Source organism: Periplaneta americana, chromosome 16 (genome assembly GCF_040183065.1).
Source record: "Periplaneta americana isolate PAMFEO1 chromosome 16, P.americana_PAMFEO1_priV1, whole genome shotgun sequence".
Lineage (NCBI taxonomy): Eukaryota > Metazoa > Arthropoda > Insecta > Blattodea > Blattidae > Periplaneta > Periplaneta americana.
In genome coordinates, this window is record NC_091132.1 from 154050149 (window position 1) to 154068135 (window position 17987).

The window sequence follows — 17987 nt, forward strand, 5'->3', positions numbered from 1 at the left end:
TTAACCAGTATACGCCACTGCTATATGCACAAATTTTCCAATATACTACTATCGTAACTAAATAGGTAATGTTAACATTAATTTTCATACGTTTTTGTCGTGCAAGTTAAAATAATTCAAAGTAAAGTATAACAAAACTCCGACAACATTATAATTATGAACGTCAAATTCTCTTATTTTATTTATTTTTCAGTGTTTAGTGCCTTATTTCCCATTGTTCTTTGGATTTATCATTAGTGATATATCAATTAACGGATAAATTATGTTATACACTCAGTTGATAATATAAATAATATTCACGACATATATATAAAAACAGAAGAGATAACGAATCATAATTTAGCCGACCGATAACTTTATAACATGGTCTACATATTCTATGTAGATTGGATTTGCGCGAGACTCTGTATTGTATTCTATTCAATACAAAGCCGTACTTTATCTTATCTCTCCGCTTCGCCCACGTGACAACTATAAATAGCTCCCTCGTTCGGAACTTTCCAAGGTCATATAGGCCAATAATATTTATCCATGGTCATCAGTTGTCGACAGTACATACCATAGACAAATAAATTATCTCGTAAGCAAGAAAATCGATTTAGACCGACCAGACCGGTTCTGAGCTCGTGTCTCGTGATGGTGTTGGTCATTGTGCCATGTGTTGACGATTACTGAACTACATCAAGCCGGCCTCGACTGCAAACCCCAAAGCCTATATAAGAGAGCTATCTGTTAGTATATATGATCTAGGCAAAAACTAACTTAGGACAGATCTTATCACTGGCAACTGGAAATCGCCTCTAAACACTGGATCACTGGTTAAAATCACCGTGATCGAAAATGAGCTGTCACTGCTTCACCAGTGAGTGAGAAATTACGTTTTACTCCATATCTACAGTTCACCTGTTGGCGACACTGTTTTTCACCAATCCACTGTCCTCTTGATACATCTAGTGTAAGTGTGGGCGTGATGGTTCCTTTATGCATTGTTTTAGGGCCAATTTGATTTCATGCATAATTTGAGTTTCTGGATTCCTTCAACTCTATAATTGGACACCATTTAACATACTACATATTCACAAATTCTTACGTCATTGTAGATTGAAGAACTGAAATATTAGAAGAAATATCAGGTTTATTACTACAGGTGTGCTTGATATCGATCTGGAACATTTACCATTTTTATTTGTGGAAATGCCCATTCATTGATCTACCGGTGCTACTGCCATTCGTACACTAGTCAAATTGTCACAGTTCGTAGTCAATCATAGTATTGGCAATTAATGTACTATTCTGTAATAGCCTATATACTTTTTCCTATTGTAGAACTTAACTTCAAGAAGGATACATGCGTAGCTACTCATATATTAACAGCTCATATACACTACTCAACGTTTTTTTTTTTCAGTTGTAATGGATGCTATCAAGACGGAACCCGAGAGCGATTCGTGTGATGACATAGTCACTGACGAGGCGCTCGCAAATTCACCACCAGATGTAAGACCATATTCTAATACACTTGTCTACCCCCTCATTCCTATATTACTATGTGAAACCCGAAACGGGCGCGCTTCCGTACAGCGGCAGTGGCATTTCTCTAAGGTTAGAGCCCGTTTAGGTATGTGTGTATTAATCGAGGAAAATGTCATAAACATGCGTCCTATTATCACTATTTTCTAGCCCCTAATTTTTTTATTATTACACACACACCTAAACTAACCTCTAACCTTAGAGGAAATCCCACTGCCCCTGTACGGAAGCGCGCCCGCCAGTTACGCACTAACACAAGTGTGTTACGGGTGGAAGTAATAACTTGGGGAATAAAATCTCTTCTGTCTTCCTTTTATCTAATTTTTTTTCTCTCTCACTTTCTACTACTCTCTACCGTCTTCATTACACTTTTATATCAATACGTAGATCGCTCACCTGTGGAGTAACGGTTAGAGCGTCTGACCACGAAACTAGGTGGCCCGCGTTCGATTCTCGGTCGGGGCACGTTACCTGGTTGAGGTTTTTTCCGGGGTTTTTCCTCATTCCAATATAAGCAAATGCTGGCTAACTTTCGGTGCTGGACCCCATTTCACCGGCATTATCACCATCATCTCATTCAGACGCTAAATAACTTTAGATGTTGACAAAGCGTCGCAATATAACCTGCTAAAATAAATATATATACATACCGGCTGTTTCAGACCACCTGTATCAGCCATTTTTCTCGAAAACGATATGATACTTGTTGTTCATAAAAAAATTTTGATAATCAAAACATATGTAAAGAATCAATTGGTGGTAGTACCATTTCCCGTAACAAACCGGTTGAAACGAGGATTGAGCGGATTCCGACGATTTTGCAATAGAAAATGTTCGAATTACAAATCGAATTTAATGGAATTTTTTGTGGAGATGCATTTTAAAACTTAAGCATTCTATAGGTAATTGTTACAAGTAAACTAATTCTAGAGATATGTGGCAAATTACCTGTGAAATGACACGTCCAACGTAATGTGAGTGCAAACGTTCTGTTTTCTAGTCAGTGAAACGATTTTAGTCATATGAAACACACGATGCAATGTAATGTGAAGAACGCAGAACTCTTATTAATTCAATACCCACTGAAAAGCACTCAACTAGAGCATATAATACTACAATAAAAATAAATTTCACAACTGAAAACTTTCTTTCGAAGCCCGCCATTATGATAGACAATGACGCACTTCAATGGCCAACGTAAAAAAAAAATCACTACTTCACGACAGCCACACTCAATCGCTTTCTCCTTCTTCGAAACGGACACCTCCGGGATAGAGCAATTTTACATCTTCAAGCAGACCCTCAAAAGGATCGCGCGCTAGCCTCGAACAATCCTTCCTCCATAAATAATCACAAAGGTGATCACTGAGGTCTTCCTTCCGCACTCCTCCCCGAGATAGACGTCCCCTAAGTCCACGCCATGCTTTTTCGATCAAATTCGTGCATGCACTACTTTCCAGATCAACAAAGTTGAGGCTGTGATTCACAGTCAAATGACGGAAATTGTTAACATCCAGGCCTTCATATCCCTTCCAGCAGTCCGTCATTATCGTGCTTTGAGCGGCGACATGTTTCCCAATAAGACCAAGCAAAGTATCTTTGTCCCTCATATTATTCGGACAAATCTCCAATCGCACTTCCTTCGTCTCAAGATCTATCATGCCCAAAACCCAAGAACCCTCCACAATACGACCAGCCTCAAATTTTCTACGTCCAATCTTGCATTCATCAATTTCTACTATATGATTTGGCCCTCCAATTCTAGGTTCGTTCTTGTAACGGCGATCCAGACTGTCTGAAAGAAAAATAAAACTTATAGCAAACAAAAGCCTACAAAAACTTAACCTAACCTGTGACAATTTCATATATCCAAACCATAACAAAAACCTACACTAACCTAACCTAACCTAACCTAACCTGTCGCAGACACGCCTATACAAGGCATAATAAAAACCTAAACTATCCTAACCTAACCTTGCACAGTTTCGTATATGCAAAGCATAAAAAAGACTAAACTAACCTAACCGAACTTCTCACTAAAATCCTAAATTAATCCAACCTAACCTTCCACAGATTTGTCTACACAAGGCATAAAACAGCTAAAACAATCTAACGCATAAAAACCTAACCTAACCCAACCTAACCTGCCGCAGATTTGCCTACACAAGGCATAAAAATGCTAAAAGTATCTAACGCATCATAAAAACCTAAACTAACCTAACCTAACCAAAACCCTAAACTAACCCAACCTAACCTGCCACAGATTGGCCTATACAAGGCATAAAAAAGCTAAAACTATCTAACGCATTATAAAAACCTAAACTAACCTAACCTAACCAAAACCCTAAACTAACCTAACCTAACCAAAACCCTAAACTAACCTAACCTAACCTGCCCCAGATTTGCCTATAAAAGGCATAAAAAAGATAAAACTATCTAACGCATCATAAAAAACCTAAACTAACCTAACCAAAATCCTAAACTAACCTAACCTAACCCAACCTAACCTGCCACAGATTTGCCTATGAAAGGCATAAAAAAGCTAAAACTATCTAACGCATCATAAAAACCTAAACTAACCTAACCCAACCTAACCTGCCACAGATTTGCCTACACAAGGCATAAAAAAGCTAAAACTATCTAACGCATCATAAAAACCTAAACTAACCTAACCTAACCAAAACCCTAAACTAACCTAACCCAACCTAACCTGCCACAGATTTGCCTACACAAGGCATTAAAAAGCTAAAACTATCTAACGCATCATAAAAATCTAACCTAACCTAACCTAAAATCCTAAACTAACCTGTCAGTAAAATCCTTAACTAACCTAACCTGTCAGTAAAATCCTAAAGTAACTTAACATGTCACAGATAATTACCAAAGACATAATAAAAGCCTAAACTAACCCAATCTGCCATAACAGTTCATTTTCTTACCTCTACACACTTCCCTCAAGTATGAAAACCAATCCGCGATCGTTGACTCTGCTACATCTGGTACATTCGTCTCATCGCACTCCCTTATTGTTTGGGAGTACGAAAACTTCACAGCAAAACCGTAAATTATAAGGAGAACTCTCATTGTTGACAATCTCACCCGACTGAAAAATGTGTTATTGCAGCAGACAACTTAAATGTTCCATAAACCTCATGCCCGGCGCATTTTTTTTTTTTTTGACAATGAAAGAAACCGTATTTGTCTCGCCTGCCAAATTGAGGATACAGCAACTCCCCACAAAGTGGACACTCCATATTTGCGGGAAGCAGATCTTTCTCCCGCACCACTATTGCGCTTCATGTTCAGTATTAATAATGCTCATTTTACATACATTTGAAATACCCGCTCAACCATCCAGCTGGAACATTGCAAACTAACGGCGAACGTTCGTAATGCCTCGTAAGTTATGTTATGACATGTAAGATGGCTGGAAGTGCAGGAAGAGAATATGCTCAATCCTCGTTCAACCACAAACCGGAAGTAGGTGTACCTGTGGTCAACTTCGAAATTTGAAATGAGAACATGGGTTATTGAAGGTACCATTGGAAACTACTTTTAAAAAGAAACAACATTTACTGAAAATTTTTTTTCTAACTGTTATTGTTTACTCACAAAGCAACAAAAATGGTATCTTCTGAGAAATTCCTTATGTTGTTTATGTACGTACACTCTTCATAGTATGTGTTCAAAATGATTCCACTCTGTACTTAAACAATGTTGTAATCACCTCCTAACATCCGTGATACCTTCGATAATGTATTTCAAGCATTTGCAGCTGTCGATAAAAATTGATCGATTACCATAATATGGAAAGGATTTCAATTTAAAAGCTACGAACGATATCTGTATACATTTTTAGTCTTTTATTACTTCCAAACTTCAGAATGCCAATTCAACAGTACGAATGAAGACAGGGAATTAGGTATAAGATGAGTACTATAATGGTATAGGTTTTATGTATATATTTGTGTGTTAATACTTCCTCTGCCTGCAAAGCCAATATCCATTGCATATACGATATAGTTGCCCCCCCCCCCCCGCTATCCCCCAATGTATCTTCTTTGCCATAAACTGCAAAAAAACCGACAAAATGTATAAGAAACATAGATACAGATATCAGGGTTAACAGTAATGCCTAAGAGATATAACAGTAGTTCAAAAGTGACATATGTGAACAGCTCACGACTTCTATGCAATTACCATATGCCCGCTCCTGTATTGTGCACTTAAGCCTGTTTTTGTTTTTAAACAATGCGTTGCATTCTGTCATCTTCATGTAAAGAATAAATTAAAATTTACCGCACTAATATTCAGTGGCAGTGTCAGCATCAGCAGTTCGGCCGAGTGGAGCTATGTCCACCCAAAATCTGATGCTTCCATTTGCATTATTCCCCTGTGTTATTCATTTTCAAAAGAAGTAGCAGCCAAATGTCAGGATGCAGACCCAGAGTTAATGGCTGCAACAAATGAACTGATCTTGCAACAAAATGTAATTAATTATAAATATCGTCATGTTTGTATATTCTGCAGGAATCCTCCGCAGTAGTGGAGAGCAAGGAGTCCAACTATGATGTGAAATGGGAAATCAAAATTGAGGAAACTGCAGTGCCAGTGACATTTCCTGTGATGAAATGTGAACCAGAGGTGAGTGGAGTTTATTAACTTTATTGTTCTGTTCTTAACTTTCTTGATAACGAGCTCATATACTGTCCTGTTTTTATCAGTATTTTTACGAACCTTAACAGTGCTTTGAATGATATCATTGAGCCTTCAAGATTATTAACACAGTATTTCTCATTATGATATTGTGCATTGATGTTATTTACTTTTTGTTCGAGAGAATTTTAATCACATCAGGAACAGTGGTTCTTTATCTCTCGCTATTTAACCACTTTGGGAATGTTTGTCCAAACATTTTCGTCCAAATTTCTATGATCAGCACATTTAAGTCCAGTGGAATAAGTCCATAACATTTTCGTCCAAGAGTAAATTTCGTCCAGAAACTTTTTAGTCCACAAAAATTTAGTCCAGTATACATATTATCCAGTCGTGATTGATTTTGGATATTCAGACACTAGAAGCACATTTTATACAGGTGCCAACAATATAATACCAAATAATGGAGAACTAAAAAATAGACAGGTGTTGCTAGGGAAATGCATACATCAGTTTTACTTAAAATTATCAGGTATGGATCCCAAAGTAATTATTTCAAAAAGGAACAAACCACTGCGCATAAAACACGGCTCCTGTTATCAGCACCACTCTTATAAAAAGGATCTAACAAGGATATACAGGCGATGTGAGAATTGGTCAACCTTTAATGAAATTACAACCTGCAGAACTCCGAAGATGAAAATTAAATAAGGAAATAACACTTTCTAAGAAATAGCTGCAATGAATTAATGATCTTTGTTCTTTTAAATAACTGAAAATAAATCTCTTGTTTTATTTCAGTGATTCTTTTTTTGTAATAAACACAGCTACGAAAATTTCAAGTAAATAAATTTGAACTAAATCAGGTAAGGACGAAATTTCAGATAATACGAAAATGTCATGGACGAAAGATTTGTGGACAAAATTTGATGCAGGACAAACATATAACTGGACGAACGTAAAATTAGGACCAAATTACGAATGGACGAAAACGTAATGGACTAACATTGTGCTAACCATTTAACCCACTATATGAGGCGGTATTGATTGTTCTTAATCTGACATGGTTGCTTTATCGCCATCAAAGTTTTATTTATTCAGTGGAATACTTTTAAATTCTGTAGAATTAGGAACAGTTAAGAAGGAATTATAGGACTTAGGAAATTGTTATAAAGGAATTCTAAGCCATAAAAGAATTAAATTGTTTGTCTCGCAGTATACTTTATTACTAGTCAGTTTGATGAGAGCTTCTTTCTTTCCAACATCCTTTTTTTTATTCCTGAGTTCCTGGAATGGGTGGTAGTCTTCGACGGCTACATCTGGGGAATATGGGAAATTGTCAAACAATACAAAGCCAAATACGTGCATTTTCTGTTTCACTGGCTATAATATCTTGCAAGATGAGGTCAACTTTGGAAATTTTACTACAACGGCTCTCCAAAATTCTTTTTCCTGGAATATTGGTTAATAATGAAGCATGGTTTGCCCCTGTATCAGTTTTAAGTTGCTGTTAGTATTATTTCATAATTTGCCCTCCATCAGTAATTATACTTCTATCCGAAAAATTAGAGATTCATACCTGCCAACCCTCCCGAATTAATTAGGAGATTCCCGATTTTGATTTTGATCCGATTTCCGAAATCGTATGTCATTCTCCCGAATTTTCCCCGTATTAGCTTTTTATGTGGCGAAATCCATGCCATTGGCTGCTGGCTGTAGTAGGAAATTTGAGCACTAGTTCTGACAACGTATTAGTGTCCCCCACCCAGGTAATATAGTTGCGCATGGCTCCGAAATGAGCATCCCAATCAACAACGTGGAACTTCAAAGCATTACGGTTACATTTCTTTTTTTATTTTAGTAGGTTATTTTACGACGCTTTGTCAACATCTCAGGTTATTTAGCGTCTAAATGAGATGAAGGTGATAATGTCAGTGAAATGAGTCCAGGGTCCAGCACCGAAAGCTGAAAGCTACCCAGCATTTGCTCATATTTTAGGTTGAGGGAAAACTCCGGAAAAAACCTCAACCAGGTAACTTGCCCTGGCCGGGAATCGAACCCGGACCACCTGGTTTTGTGGCCAGATGCGCTAACCGTTACTCCACAGGTGTGGACCACGGTTACATTGCAGGAAGGGAATAAGTTTTATAGATTGTGTAATTGCGGTGTAGAAGACATGATGAACACAATGTCATTGAAAAACCCTGAAACAAGTATAAAGTATGAACAATATTATAAAGAAACGTACACTTTGGAATTTCAATTTATAACCAGATCAAAGAAAGGTGCCACTTTCGTTTCTTGTACTATCTGCCGATGTGGTTTAAGTGTGTCTCATGGTGGTAAAAGCAATATTATTACGCACTTCAAAACTGTAAAACATAAAGATAGTGTTTGCTGTGCAGAACAGATCGTAAAACCGAAAATAGTTTCTTCCCAAACGAAAATAATAGTGTCATAAGTGCAGTGTTTGTTCACTTCATTTATAGTGGAACACAATCTGCCAATTGCCTCATCATGCTGGCCCATTCTTTAGGTAGATGTTTTCGAAATCCGATGTACCAAACAATATGAAGAGTTCGCGGGAAAAACGATGAATGTTAAGGATTAAATAATGATCTAATTGAGTCTATAACTGCAAGATGTAGTGCTGTTTCTATAGAAAATAAAGGAAAGGATTACTGTATTCGTGGTGATAATTCTCCTTTTTACCATTTTTCATAAGAACAACATTAAATTTCGCAGTGATCCATTGAATTAGATAATGACATCAACCTTAAGAAAACTGTGACATTCATCGTTTTTTCCGCGAACTCTTCATATGGGTGTGCTAGGACAAAGACAACTGCCATCATTGGTAATGCAGAATGTGAAAGAATTTACAGTCAGATGAAGAAGACAGAAACTCACTTTCGAGTGTCAATGTCAAACATTATCCTGGAAAAACTTTTAATTACAAAGTCTCGACACCACAGTCAATACTTTGAACTATTTTCTGATGATAATTTTTTAAGAACGGCAAAATCTGCTACCACAGTATCGCTGGAGACAACAAACAATGATGTGCATTAAGACAGTTTCGCAGTTTTATTCTTGAAATCAAAATCTCCCGATTTTTATGAGAATTGCAGAAAAGCAACTAGGAAATAGTCACACTGAGTCGATTGGGATCTGAGGTCGAGTATTGTAGTATTGTATTTCAATGTCTCAGAGCACTTCAATCAGCCACCATCATCAGTCTTTTTTGTTATGTTCTTATTTTCAGGAAGAGACGTTTGGCACTGTTAGAGTCAAACAGGAGATTCAGCTGGACGTAGTGATGGAGAAATTTGAAGTCTTGACTGAGAGGTGAGTGTAGTGTGCATATGTTCAACTTGTGCTTGGTTTTTCTGCTAATATAAGACTGTTGACGGAGGGCATTAATTTTCTTCTGCATTTGTCGAGTACCACCACATTGATGACTGTGACAGTGTTAATGATGAAAGAGAGACTTGCTGAATAATAAATTGTGGAGGAGTATATAACACATGCAATGAATAAAGCTTGACATGGGACTCAGGTAATTTATAAGAAGATTTGCCTCTCTTAAGGAAGATAGATGCTTTTCTACTCTTAAGGCTATGGATTGGTGAAAATAACTAAAGAAAACATTTTAAAATGTGAAATTTTGTTTTGAACTCTACAAAATAAAATAATATTTGAGTTTTCTAAATCCGTGCTTAATTTTGGCCGTATGACAATATAAAACTTCTCAGGACGAATTTAAAGGGACTACTTTCATGTATATAGTCATGAACTTTTCTGAAGATGGCTTAATTAAGCCGAAAACATTTAAAACTAAATAAATGTGACAAATATTGTAAACTAATCATATTTGTTAAATAGATAAGCACAGACGGATCCTGACAAAACTCCTATTGTTATTGTATCAGCTTATCGGCCCTCATCATGCCTTTCAAATTTGGGTTAAGTACAGCTTACAGCAGTATAATTTTTGGAAATATTCAACATTTTTTCCCTCCATTACTGTATCCTGTACAATAATGAAAATTAGTATGTGTAAAACACTGTCTTTCTGCTATATGAAAAAAATATTTTTACGATTAAAAAAGATTATATATATATATATTTTTTTTTTCAAAATTCAAAATGGTGGCAGTTTACTGTGCAGTGATTAAACGTTTCCCTCATAATTCATAAACTTGTTAACTTTTTCGTGTTCTCTATATTTTATTTTATTGCTGAAACTCTTGTTTACAATATCATGCTCTTTCAACAACATTTCTTAATAAATCATATTTTTTTTATTACGTGTTAGAAGAAACTACTGATATTTGGCCATTTTTTAAAACGAATTTATTTTTTATCAGACAATCTATCAAAGATAGAGCAGTGATTTGGCATCATATTGTAGATGTGACATGCATAAATACACACAAAATATTTCATCATAGAATGTTGGATAGTTTTTCAGGCATGTGGGAAATGCTTCAGCACTGCACGGTGAACTGAATTTTGAAAAAAAAAAAAAAAAAAAATGTAAATAATTTTTTTTAAATCGTAAAAATATATTTTTCATATAGCAGAAGGACAGTATTTTGCACATACTAATTTTCATTATTGTACAAGATAGAAGAATGGAAGAGAAAAATATTGCATATTTCCAAAATTTTACTGCTGTAAGCTGTATCTATCACCTTAAACTGACACTCAGCTGTCATTCTGACAGACTTCGTTTTTCATTCTAACTAATTTTGCTTTTCATTCAGTTCATATTTCGCACTGTTATGTAGGAGAAAATGTGTGTGGTAGATCTGTATAGGAAGGAAGTATATCGATAGTATATATCATACACATGCTGTAATTTGATACTCGTTTTCTCCTTTTTCCAATTTTCAACATTTTGTAACATTCAAAATCTTCTAATGAATGCAGTATTTCTCCAATCTAGGTGAAAATTTGGACAAAAGTTCACAAAACCATGTGAAGTAAATTGACATGTGTGTTTTCTTCTGCTATTGAAAGTATTCAAATCACCATATGTTGAGTATGTCATTAGTTTTAAAAAATTGAAAAATTAACAACTGTAAGATAAATATTTGTTTTTTTTTTTTTTTTCAGAAAGTAATTGGAAAAATATGAAAAGTTTGTGTCATATTTACATACATCTATAAGGAATAAATTGAATATAAATTTAAAGAAAAATTATTTGAACTTTGAAAATTGAGACAACATTAAAACTTAACATTAAAGGAAGCAACAAAAATTAATTAAAAGTAAACTAATTAGAATATCAAAGTAAAAATTTATGTATTGCATGTCCATGTTGTAAGAAATATATGGTCAAAATTTCAGATAAAGGAGTGTAAAAATATAGAAGTTGGAAATGTTACAGGTCCATAGTCTTAAGGTGAGCAAAGAAATTGAATCTGCTGTAAATCTGATATTTGTAGAGCACGTGCGTACTTATAAGTGTGCTTAAGAAGTTTGTACTTACATTCAATTAGCACTGCGTGGTAATTAATGTTATCTGTGAAAGTTATTTGAACACGATGAACTTGAAAGGTACTTTTGGCGTTTCTATGAATAGTGCTAAATGAAGAACAAATCTCGTAAAATTGTTTTCTCAGTCTGTTAAATGAATTTCACTCCTAATATATAATATGTAACTGTGATCACGCCTGTACTTGTCTCTCCTCTCCTCCCCTCTCACCTCCCCTCCTCCCCACCTCCCTCTCCTCTCCTCTCCTCTCCTCTCCTCTCCTCTCCTCTCCTCTCCTCTCCTCTCCTCTCCTCTCCTCTCCTCTCCTCTCCTCTCCTCTCCTCTCCTCTCCTCTCCTCTCCTCTCCTCTCCTCTCCTCTCTCACTTCTGTACTCTACCCTCCACTTCTCTCTCTTCTCTTTTCTTCTTTTCCCTCTTCTCTGCTGGGTAGTTACATTGTACCAACTCTACTCGCATGCTCACTGTCTTCCTGCTCAACAATGTATTTAAACCCTTCACTAACAATACTCTAATGGGGCCAAATCAGGAGATCTATTTGCGCAAGGAAGGCGACTCCCATGACTACGTCCTGGGAATTTGTCATTTAACTAATTCACTACTTCCCATGAGAAGTGAGCAGTTCAGTCATCATCCTAAGGGTACATTAGTCGTAGCATATGCAATGAAACTTCCTCCAGTAATGGAGGTAATTTCTATACAGGGTGATTCACGAGCAAAGATAAAACATTTAAGATGTGAATTCTGAAGTCATTCTGAGACAAAAAGTTCATATGAAAATGGGTCCGTTTTCGAACGGTTACGGAGATATGGCTCTTCGATTTCACAAAAACTTCCGAGATTCCATTGTACTAACTCGCATTTAGAGACAGATAACGGACAAATTTAAAGTTTATATTTACGTATGCATGTATATCTAATATTCTAGATGTCGGGGGTCGATGTTTTCGCACATTTTCAAAGGTACCTCCTTCTGCTTCAATCCACTGTTGCTCTCGAGCGTGAATTGCGCTCATCGCTCGGGAGAGTTGCTCATGGCTGTTCTTTATGCGGCGTGCAGCATCCAAAATACGGTCGATTAGCGCCTCTGTTTCCACCTTCCTTTGGTATACAAAGTTTTTCATCCAACCCCATAGAGAGTAAATACTCTTCGATATTTTACTCTTCTGTTCGGAAAGCGTCGTTCATATTCAACGACGGCACACAAGGAACTTCCATCGCACAAACCATAAACATACATAACATCGGCATATTCTGCAGTCGAAAATTTATAAGGCATCTTGAAAAACACAAGACTTCCAATAACTGTACCGGTATAATTACTGTACTGTAGGTAGCTGACTGAACTGCTGTGAACTGATAAGTGATACTGTGTTTGTGTTATGTGCGGGTTCTATATCATTACATCAGACAAGGTGATTGGACATTTGTAATGCCCCATCACCCAGTTTGTGAGGTGAATGAACTTCTCTTATTTACATCGCTCACAATGCAGTTTCCAATGTTACGTCATTCATTGCGATCCATGCCCTTGTCTCACATCTCATGTCAGCAGCATATGGTAACGTCTGATTTACATTGGGGCGAGACGTTTTACCAAAAAAATGCATCTAGCTCCACCATCGTTCGAAAACGGATCTATGTTCATATGAACTTTTTCACTCAAAATGGCCTAAGATATCGTATCCTAAATTTTTTACCTTTCCTCATGAATCATGCTGTATAATTAAAATTTTCCATTTTAAAGTGCAGGGCCAAAAATTTGCTTTTACTTCACTGTTTATATAAAATACATCAAAATTATCTAAGGGACACAGTATTTTTTATTTAATTCCCAATGAAGAAACAACCTACATGACATTCAAATATTTTTATGTATTATTTATGTGTAGAAAAACATTCTACGTGGTATGAATGCGTAATAATGTTAAAAAACACGCATAACCTGTTCTGAGAATGTGGAAGGATAATATTAAAATGGATTTGAGGGAGGTGAGATATGATGGTAGAGACTGGATTAATCTTGCTCAGGATAGGGTCCAATCTCGGGCTTATATGAGGGCAGCAATGAACCTCCAGGTTCCTTAAAAGCCATTTGTAAGTAAGTAAATAAGTTAATTTAAGTCACAGAAAAATTAGTCATATAATGTTTTAGAATGCTAGTAAAAAAACATTTCCCGAAAATATTGTAATTTTTCTTTTAATTCAGGACTGAAATTATTATATCTGAATGGTGTTGAACAGTGCCGACATTTCATGTTAATATGTATACGTAATTTCAGCGGGCCAACGTTTGAAACAATTTATTCATAAACTTAAACATTTAACTTTTATTACTTTGGGGTCGTGGAAGAAGTGAGAAAACTGTTTCCATGTTAAGTTCACATGTCAAAATGGTTTCTCAACCTATAGACACTGTGTATTTAAAGAAAAGTTTCCAGATACTTCCACGCTCCCAGAAACTGCAGTAACAAAATGGAGGACATTGTTGCAAGCGATGGCATATTATACCTATACCTCTGAAAAGATGAAAGAAATAGGTGATCAGTTTGAGTTCAGCGATGCACAATCTCTAGGAAGCAAAAGTTTAATTAAAACAGAAGCAACTAGAGGCAGGATTGTTATATATAAATGCAAATTTCACCTCAAATAAATGAGATATTGAACAATGTTCTGTCACGAAACACTGACTACAAAATTATCCATTGAATCTATAATGTACTAAGAGGAAATAATTATAAACTTCCAAAGGGATTTCTTTTAGCGTCCACACTTGTGGAGTAACGGTCAGCGCGTCTGGCCGCGAAACCAGGTGGCTCGGGTTCGATTCCCGGTCGGGCAAGTTACCTGGTAGGGATTTATTTCCAGGGTTTTCCCTCAACCCAATATGAGCAAGTGCTGGGTAACTTTTGGTGCTGGACCCTGGACTCATCTCACTGGCATTATCACCTTCATCCCATTCAGACGCTAAATAACATAAGATAATGATAAAGCGTCGTAAAACAATCTTCTAAAATAAAAAAAAAATCTTTTAGCTAGAATGGGACACACTAAATTCAGAACATTCGAGTCTTCATGTGGCTTCTCTACTTACCTCCAAGTTTCTGTATTGTGCTTTGGTTCACTGATCTGACTTTTAACAGACCTGTCCAATATTCCTACCCGAAAGTTATAAAATCGTCGCATATTTTTCTTAGTTTAATTTACGACAGTGAACTTCTTTAGTTGTTTTGGCAACTGTCCAAAGACAGATCTGAACCTCAGAAGTGATACCAGTGGCGCACCACTTATGAGATAACGAAGCCAAGAGATAATAGGGTAGGATGGCCAATTATTTTCCCTCTCTGTTACATATATGGGCAATTAGCTACGTGTTACAGCATGTTACTTAAAATGCATACAAACAATTGAAGGGTTCAGAACCATAGTGGGCTAAGCGCCATTTACTAAAACCGTAGAAAGCAAGAGTTAAAATGAAGTTATTACCATAATTCAATAGAAACATATAGCAATAATATAAAGTATACAAATTGAAACTAAATGATATGTCTGTCTTCATTAAACTATGGCATTCTCTTAACTTCAACCCTTGCTTTCTCTGTTTTAATAAATGGCGCTTGGCCCACTGTGGCTCTATTCTTTCCTCTGAACATATCATTAAGTGAGGTATACTGCCTGATAATAGACGTACATATCAGCCAGAACATCAATTAGAGGAAACTTCTTTATTGAAGGCCATTCTTCTATAGTAGTGTAGTATAGTAGAATCCCTCTTAACTGGCACCAAAGGAATCAGGCTAGTTCCGGAAACGAGATTTTGCCCGATAATAATTGAATAAATACCGGTATATACAAGAAAAAGTTCGTATTTCTTTATGCCAAATGTTGAAACTGCAACCATGTGATGCTTATTTCTTTATCACTTGTTCATAACTGAATAAACATAGAAACTGTGTTGATTTTCCTTATTAAAACACATCACATAACACAAATAATACTCTAATTCTAGGTTCGAATATTCACTGAAAATTAAAGCTCTTGCGAACTTCCTAATGTGGCAACATTGATGGTCCGAACATAACTAAATGAACGTAAGAACTGTGTGGATTTTCTTTATTAAAAACATCACACAACAAAAATGATACGCTAATTTTAAGTTCGAATATTGACTGAAAATTAAAGTTAGTACGAACTTCCTAATGTCGCAACACTGACGATCCCAACATAATTAATTAAACATAAAAACTGTGCGGATTTTATTTATTAAAACCTATCACATTATACAAATAATATACTAATTTTAGGTTCGAATATTCAGTGCAGATGAAAGCTCGTGCAAACTTCCAAATGTGGCAAAACTGGCAGCCCAGATTGTGGCAGTATGGCAGATTTAAACTTTTTCTTTTTACTCAGCCAGAATTGCCGGTTTTTTTTGGTATTGTCGGTTATTTTTGTACCGGTTACAAGGGATTTTACTGAATAACTTACAGTAATGGGATCTTTTGATTCCAGCACTACGAACACTGAGGGGTATGGCGCGCCACAGGTGATGTGCACAACTACTAAAAGTTGTCTCGCATCAAAAGATTCTGTCAGAGATAGTATACCTGAACTCCTGACATATGATCTCTTGCTAAGAAAAAAGAAGATTGTGGAATCTCAGTCAGACACTCACACCGACAAAGGTTCCTTTAAATGTAATATTTGTGGTAAGTTGTTGCGGACTCGCTCAAACCAGAGAAGACATTTGCGGGCACATACCGCCGACAAGAGATTTCAATGCGATACATGTGGGAAATACTTTCTACGATTAACGCATCTGAGATCCCATGTACCCACGCACACGGGAGAGAAGCCATTCAGATGCAATACATGTGGAAAATGTTTTGCAAGGTCTAGTGAGCTTACAGTGCACGTACGTACGCATTCTGGTGACAAGCCATTCAAATGCGAAATTTGTGGGAAATGTTTCGTTAATTCCAGTCACCTTAAGGTGCATGCACGTAGGCATTCTGGCGAGAAACCTTTCAAATGTAATTTTTGTGGGAAGTGTTTTACTGATGCCGGCCCCCTCAAAGTCCATATACGTTTACATTCTGGTGAGAAGCCATTCATATGCGATGTTTGTGGGGAAGGTTTTATAAAGTCTAGTCGGCTTATTGTGCACGCTCGTACTCATTCTGGCCACAAACCATTCAAATGCGATATTTGTGGGAGATGTTTTGCAGATTCGTGTTACCTGACTGGCCATTTACGTACGCATTTTGGCGAGAGAAAATATCAGTGTGATATCTGTGGGAAATGTTATTTATATTCAGGTGACCTGACAATGCATTTACGAAGGCATTTTGGAGAGAAGCCATTCAAATGCGATGTTTGTGGGAAATGTTTTACTCAGTCTGGGACTCTCAGAATACATTCACGGACTCATTCTAGCGAGAGACCATTCAAATGCGATATTTGTGGGAGAGATTTTGTGCAATCGCATCATCTCAAAAGGCATGGGTCTACACATTCTCGAAAGAAAGCATTCAAATGTGATATTTGTGGGAAATGTTTCTCGCAGTCTGGGACTCTCAGAATACATGCACGCACTCATTCTAGCGAGAAACCATTCAAATGCAATATTTGTGGGAGAGGTTTTGTGCAGTCGCAACATCTAAAAAATCATGGACATACACATTCTCGGAAGAAAGGATTCGAATGCGGTATTTGTGGGAAATGTTTCGTAAACTCAGTTACACTCACAAAGCACGCAAGGACGCATAATTGCGAGGTGCCAATCTAATGTCATGTTTCTGGAAATTATACTCGTTCGGTCTTGCAAGTCTTGTTACGTACGGATTCTGGCAAAGAAGAAGAGAAGTTTAGGTTAGAAGACGAATGTGAAGCTACTTCTTATTTTAAGGGGAAGAGTGAATTGAATGCAAAAATGTTGTAAGTCAACGACCAGCATATTCTGTGCATTCGCCACATTGAAATAAGTGTAATATTGTTAAACATAACATTGAACAGTAACATGATTGGCACTGTATTTCTTTTTTTTTTTTTTTAGGTGTGTAGTATTTATTTATTAGCCGTTATGTGCAGACGAATTATGCGGAATTAAGTCTAAAGTACAGTAGAATTCCTCCTATCTGGCAACTGTGGGAGAAAGCCAGTGCTGTATAACTGATTTTACTGGATAATTGGAAAATACGTTTATAGGCTATGTAAAGACACACTGTACTGCATAGACATTTTTTCCCATGTTGAAATTTAGTAATTTTGATGCAGACATTCAAAAATAAAGTTATGAAAT

The 17987-nt window shown here is 36.5% G+C and overlaps 1 protein-coding gene across 2 annotated transcripts; it reads left to right on the forward strand.

Moving 5' to 3' along the window:
• The first annotated feature begins 967 nt into the window (after nt 1-967).
• Nucleotides 968-17935, forward strand: LOC138691462 (zinc finger protein ZFP2-like). Of its 2 annotated transcripts, none has more exons than XM_069813404.1 (5): nt 968-1147; nt 1409-1497; nt 6061-6174; nt 9452-9534; nt 16199-17935. In XM_069813404.1, the coding sequence occupies exons 2-5, from the start codon at nt 1414-1416 to the stop codon at nt 17472-17474; spliced, it is 1557 nt and encodes a 518-aa protein (XP_069669505.1). In that variant the 5' UTR covers nt 968-1147; nt 1409-1413; the 3' UTR covers nt 17475-17935. The 2 variants fall into 2 exon arrangements, with proteins under 2 accessions (XP_069669505.1, XP_069669506.1); XM_069813405.1 differs by lacking the exon at nt 16199-17935 and adding an exon at nt 11308-11855.
• The last annotated feature ends 52 nt before the right edge of the window (nt 17936-17987 follow it).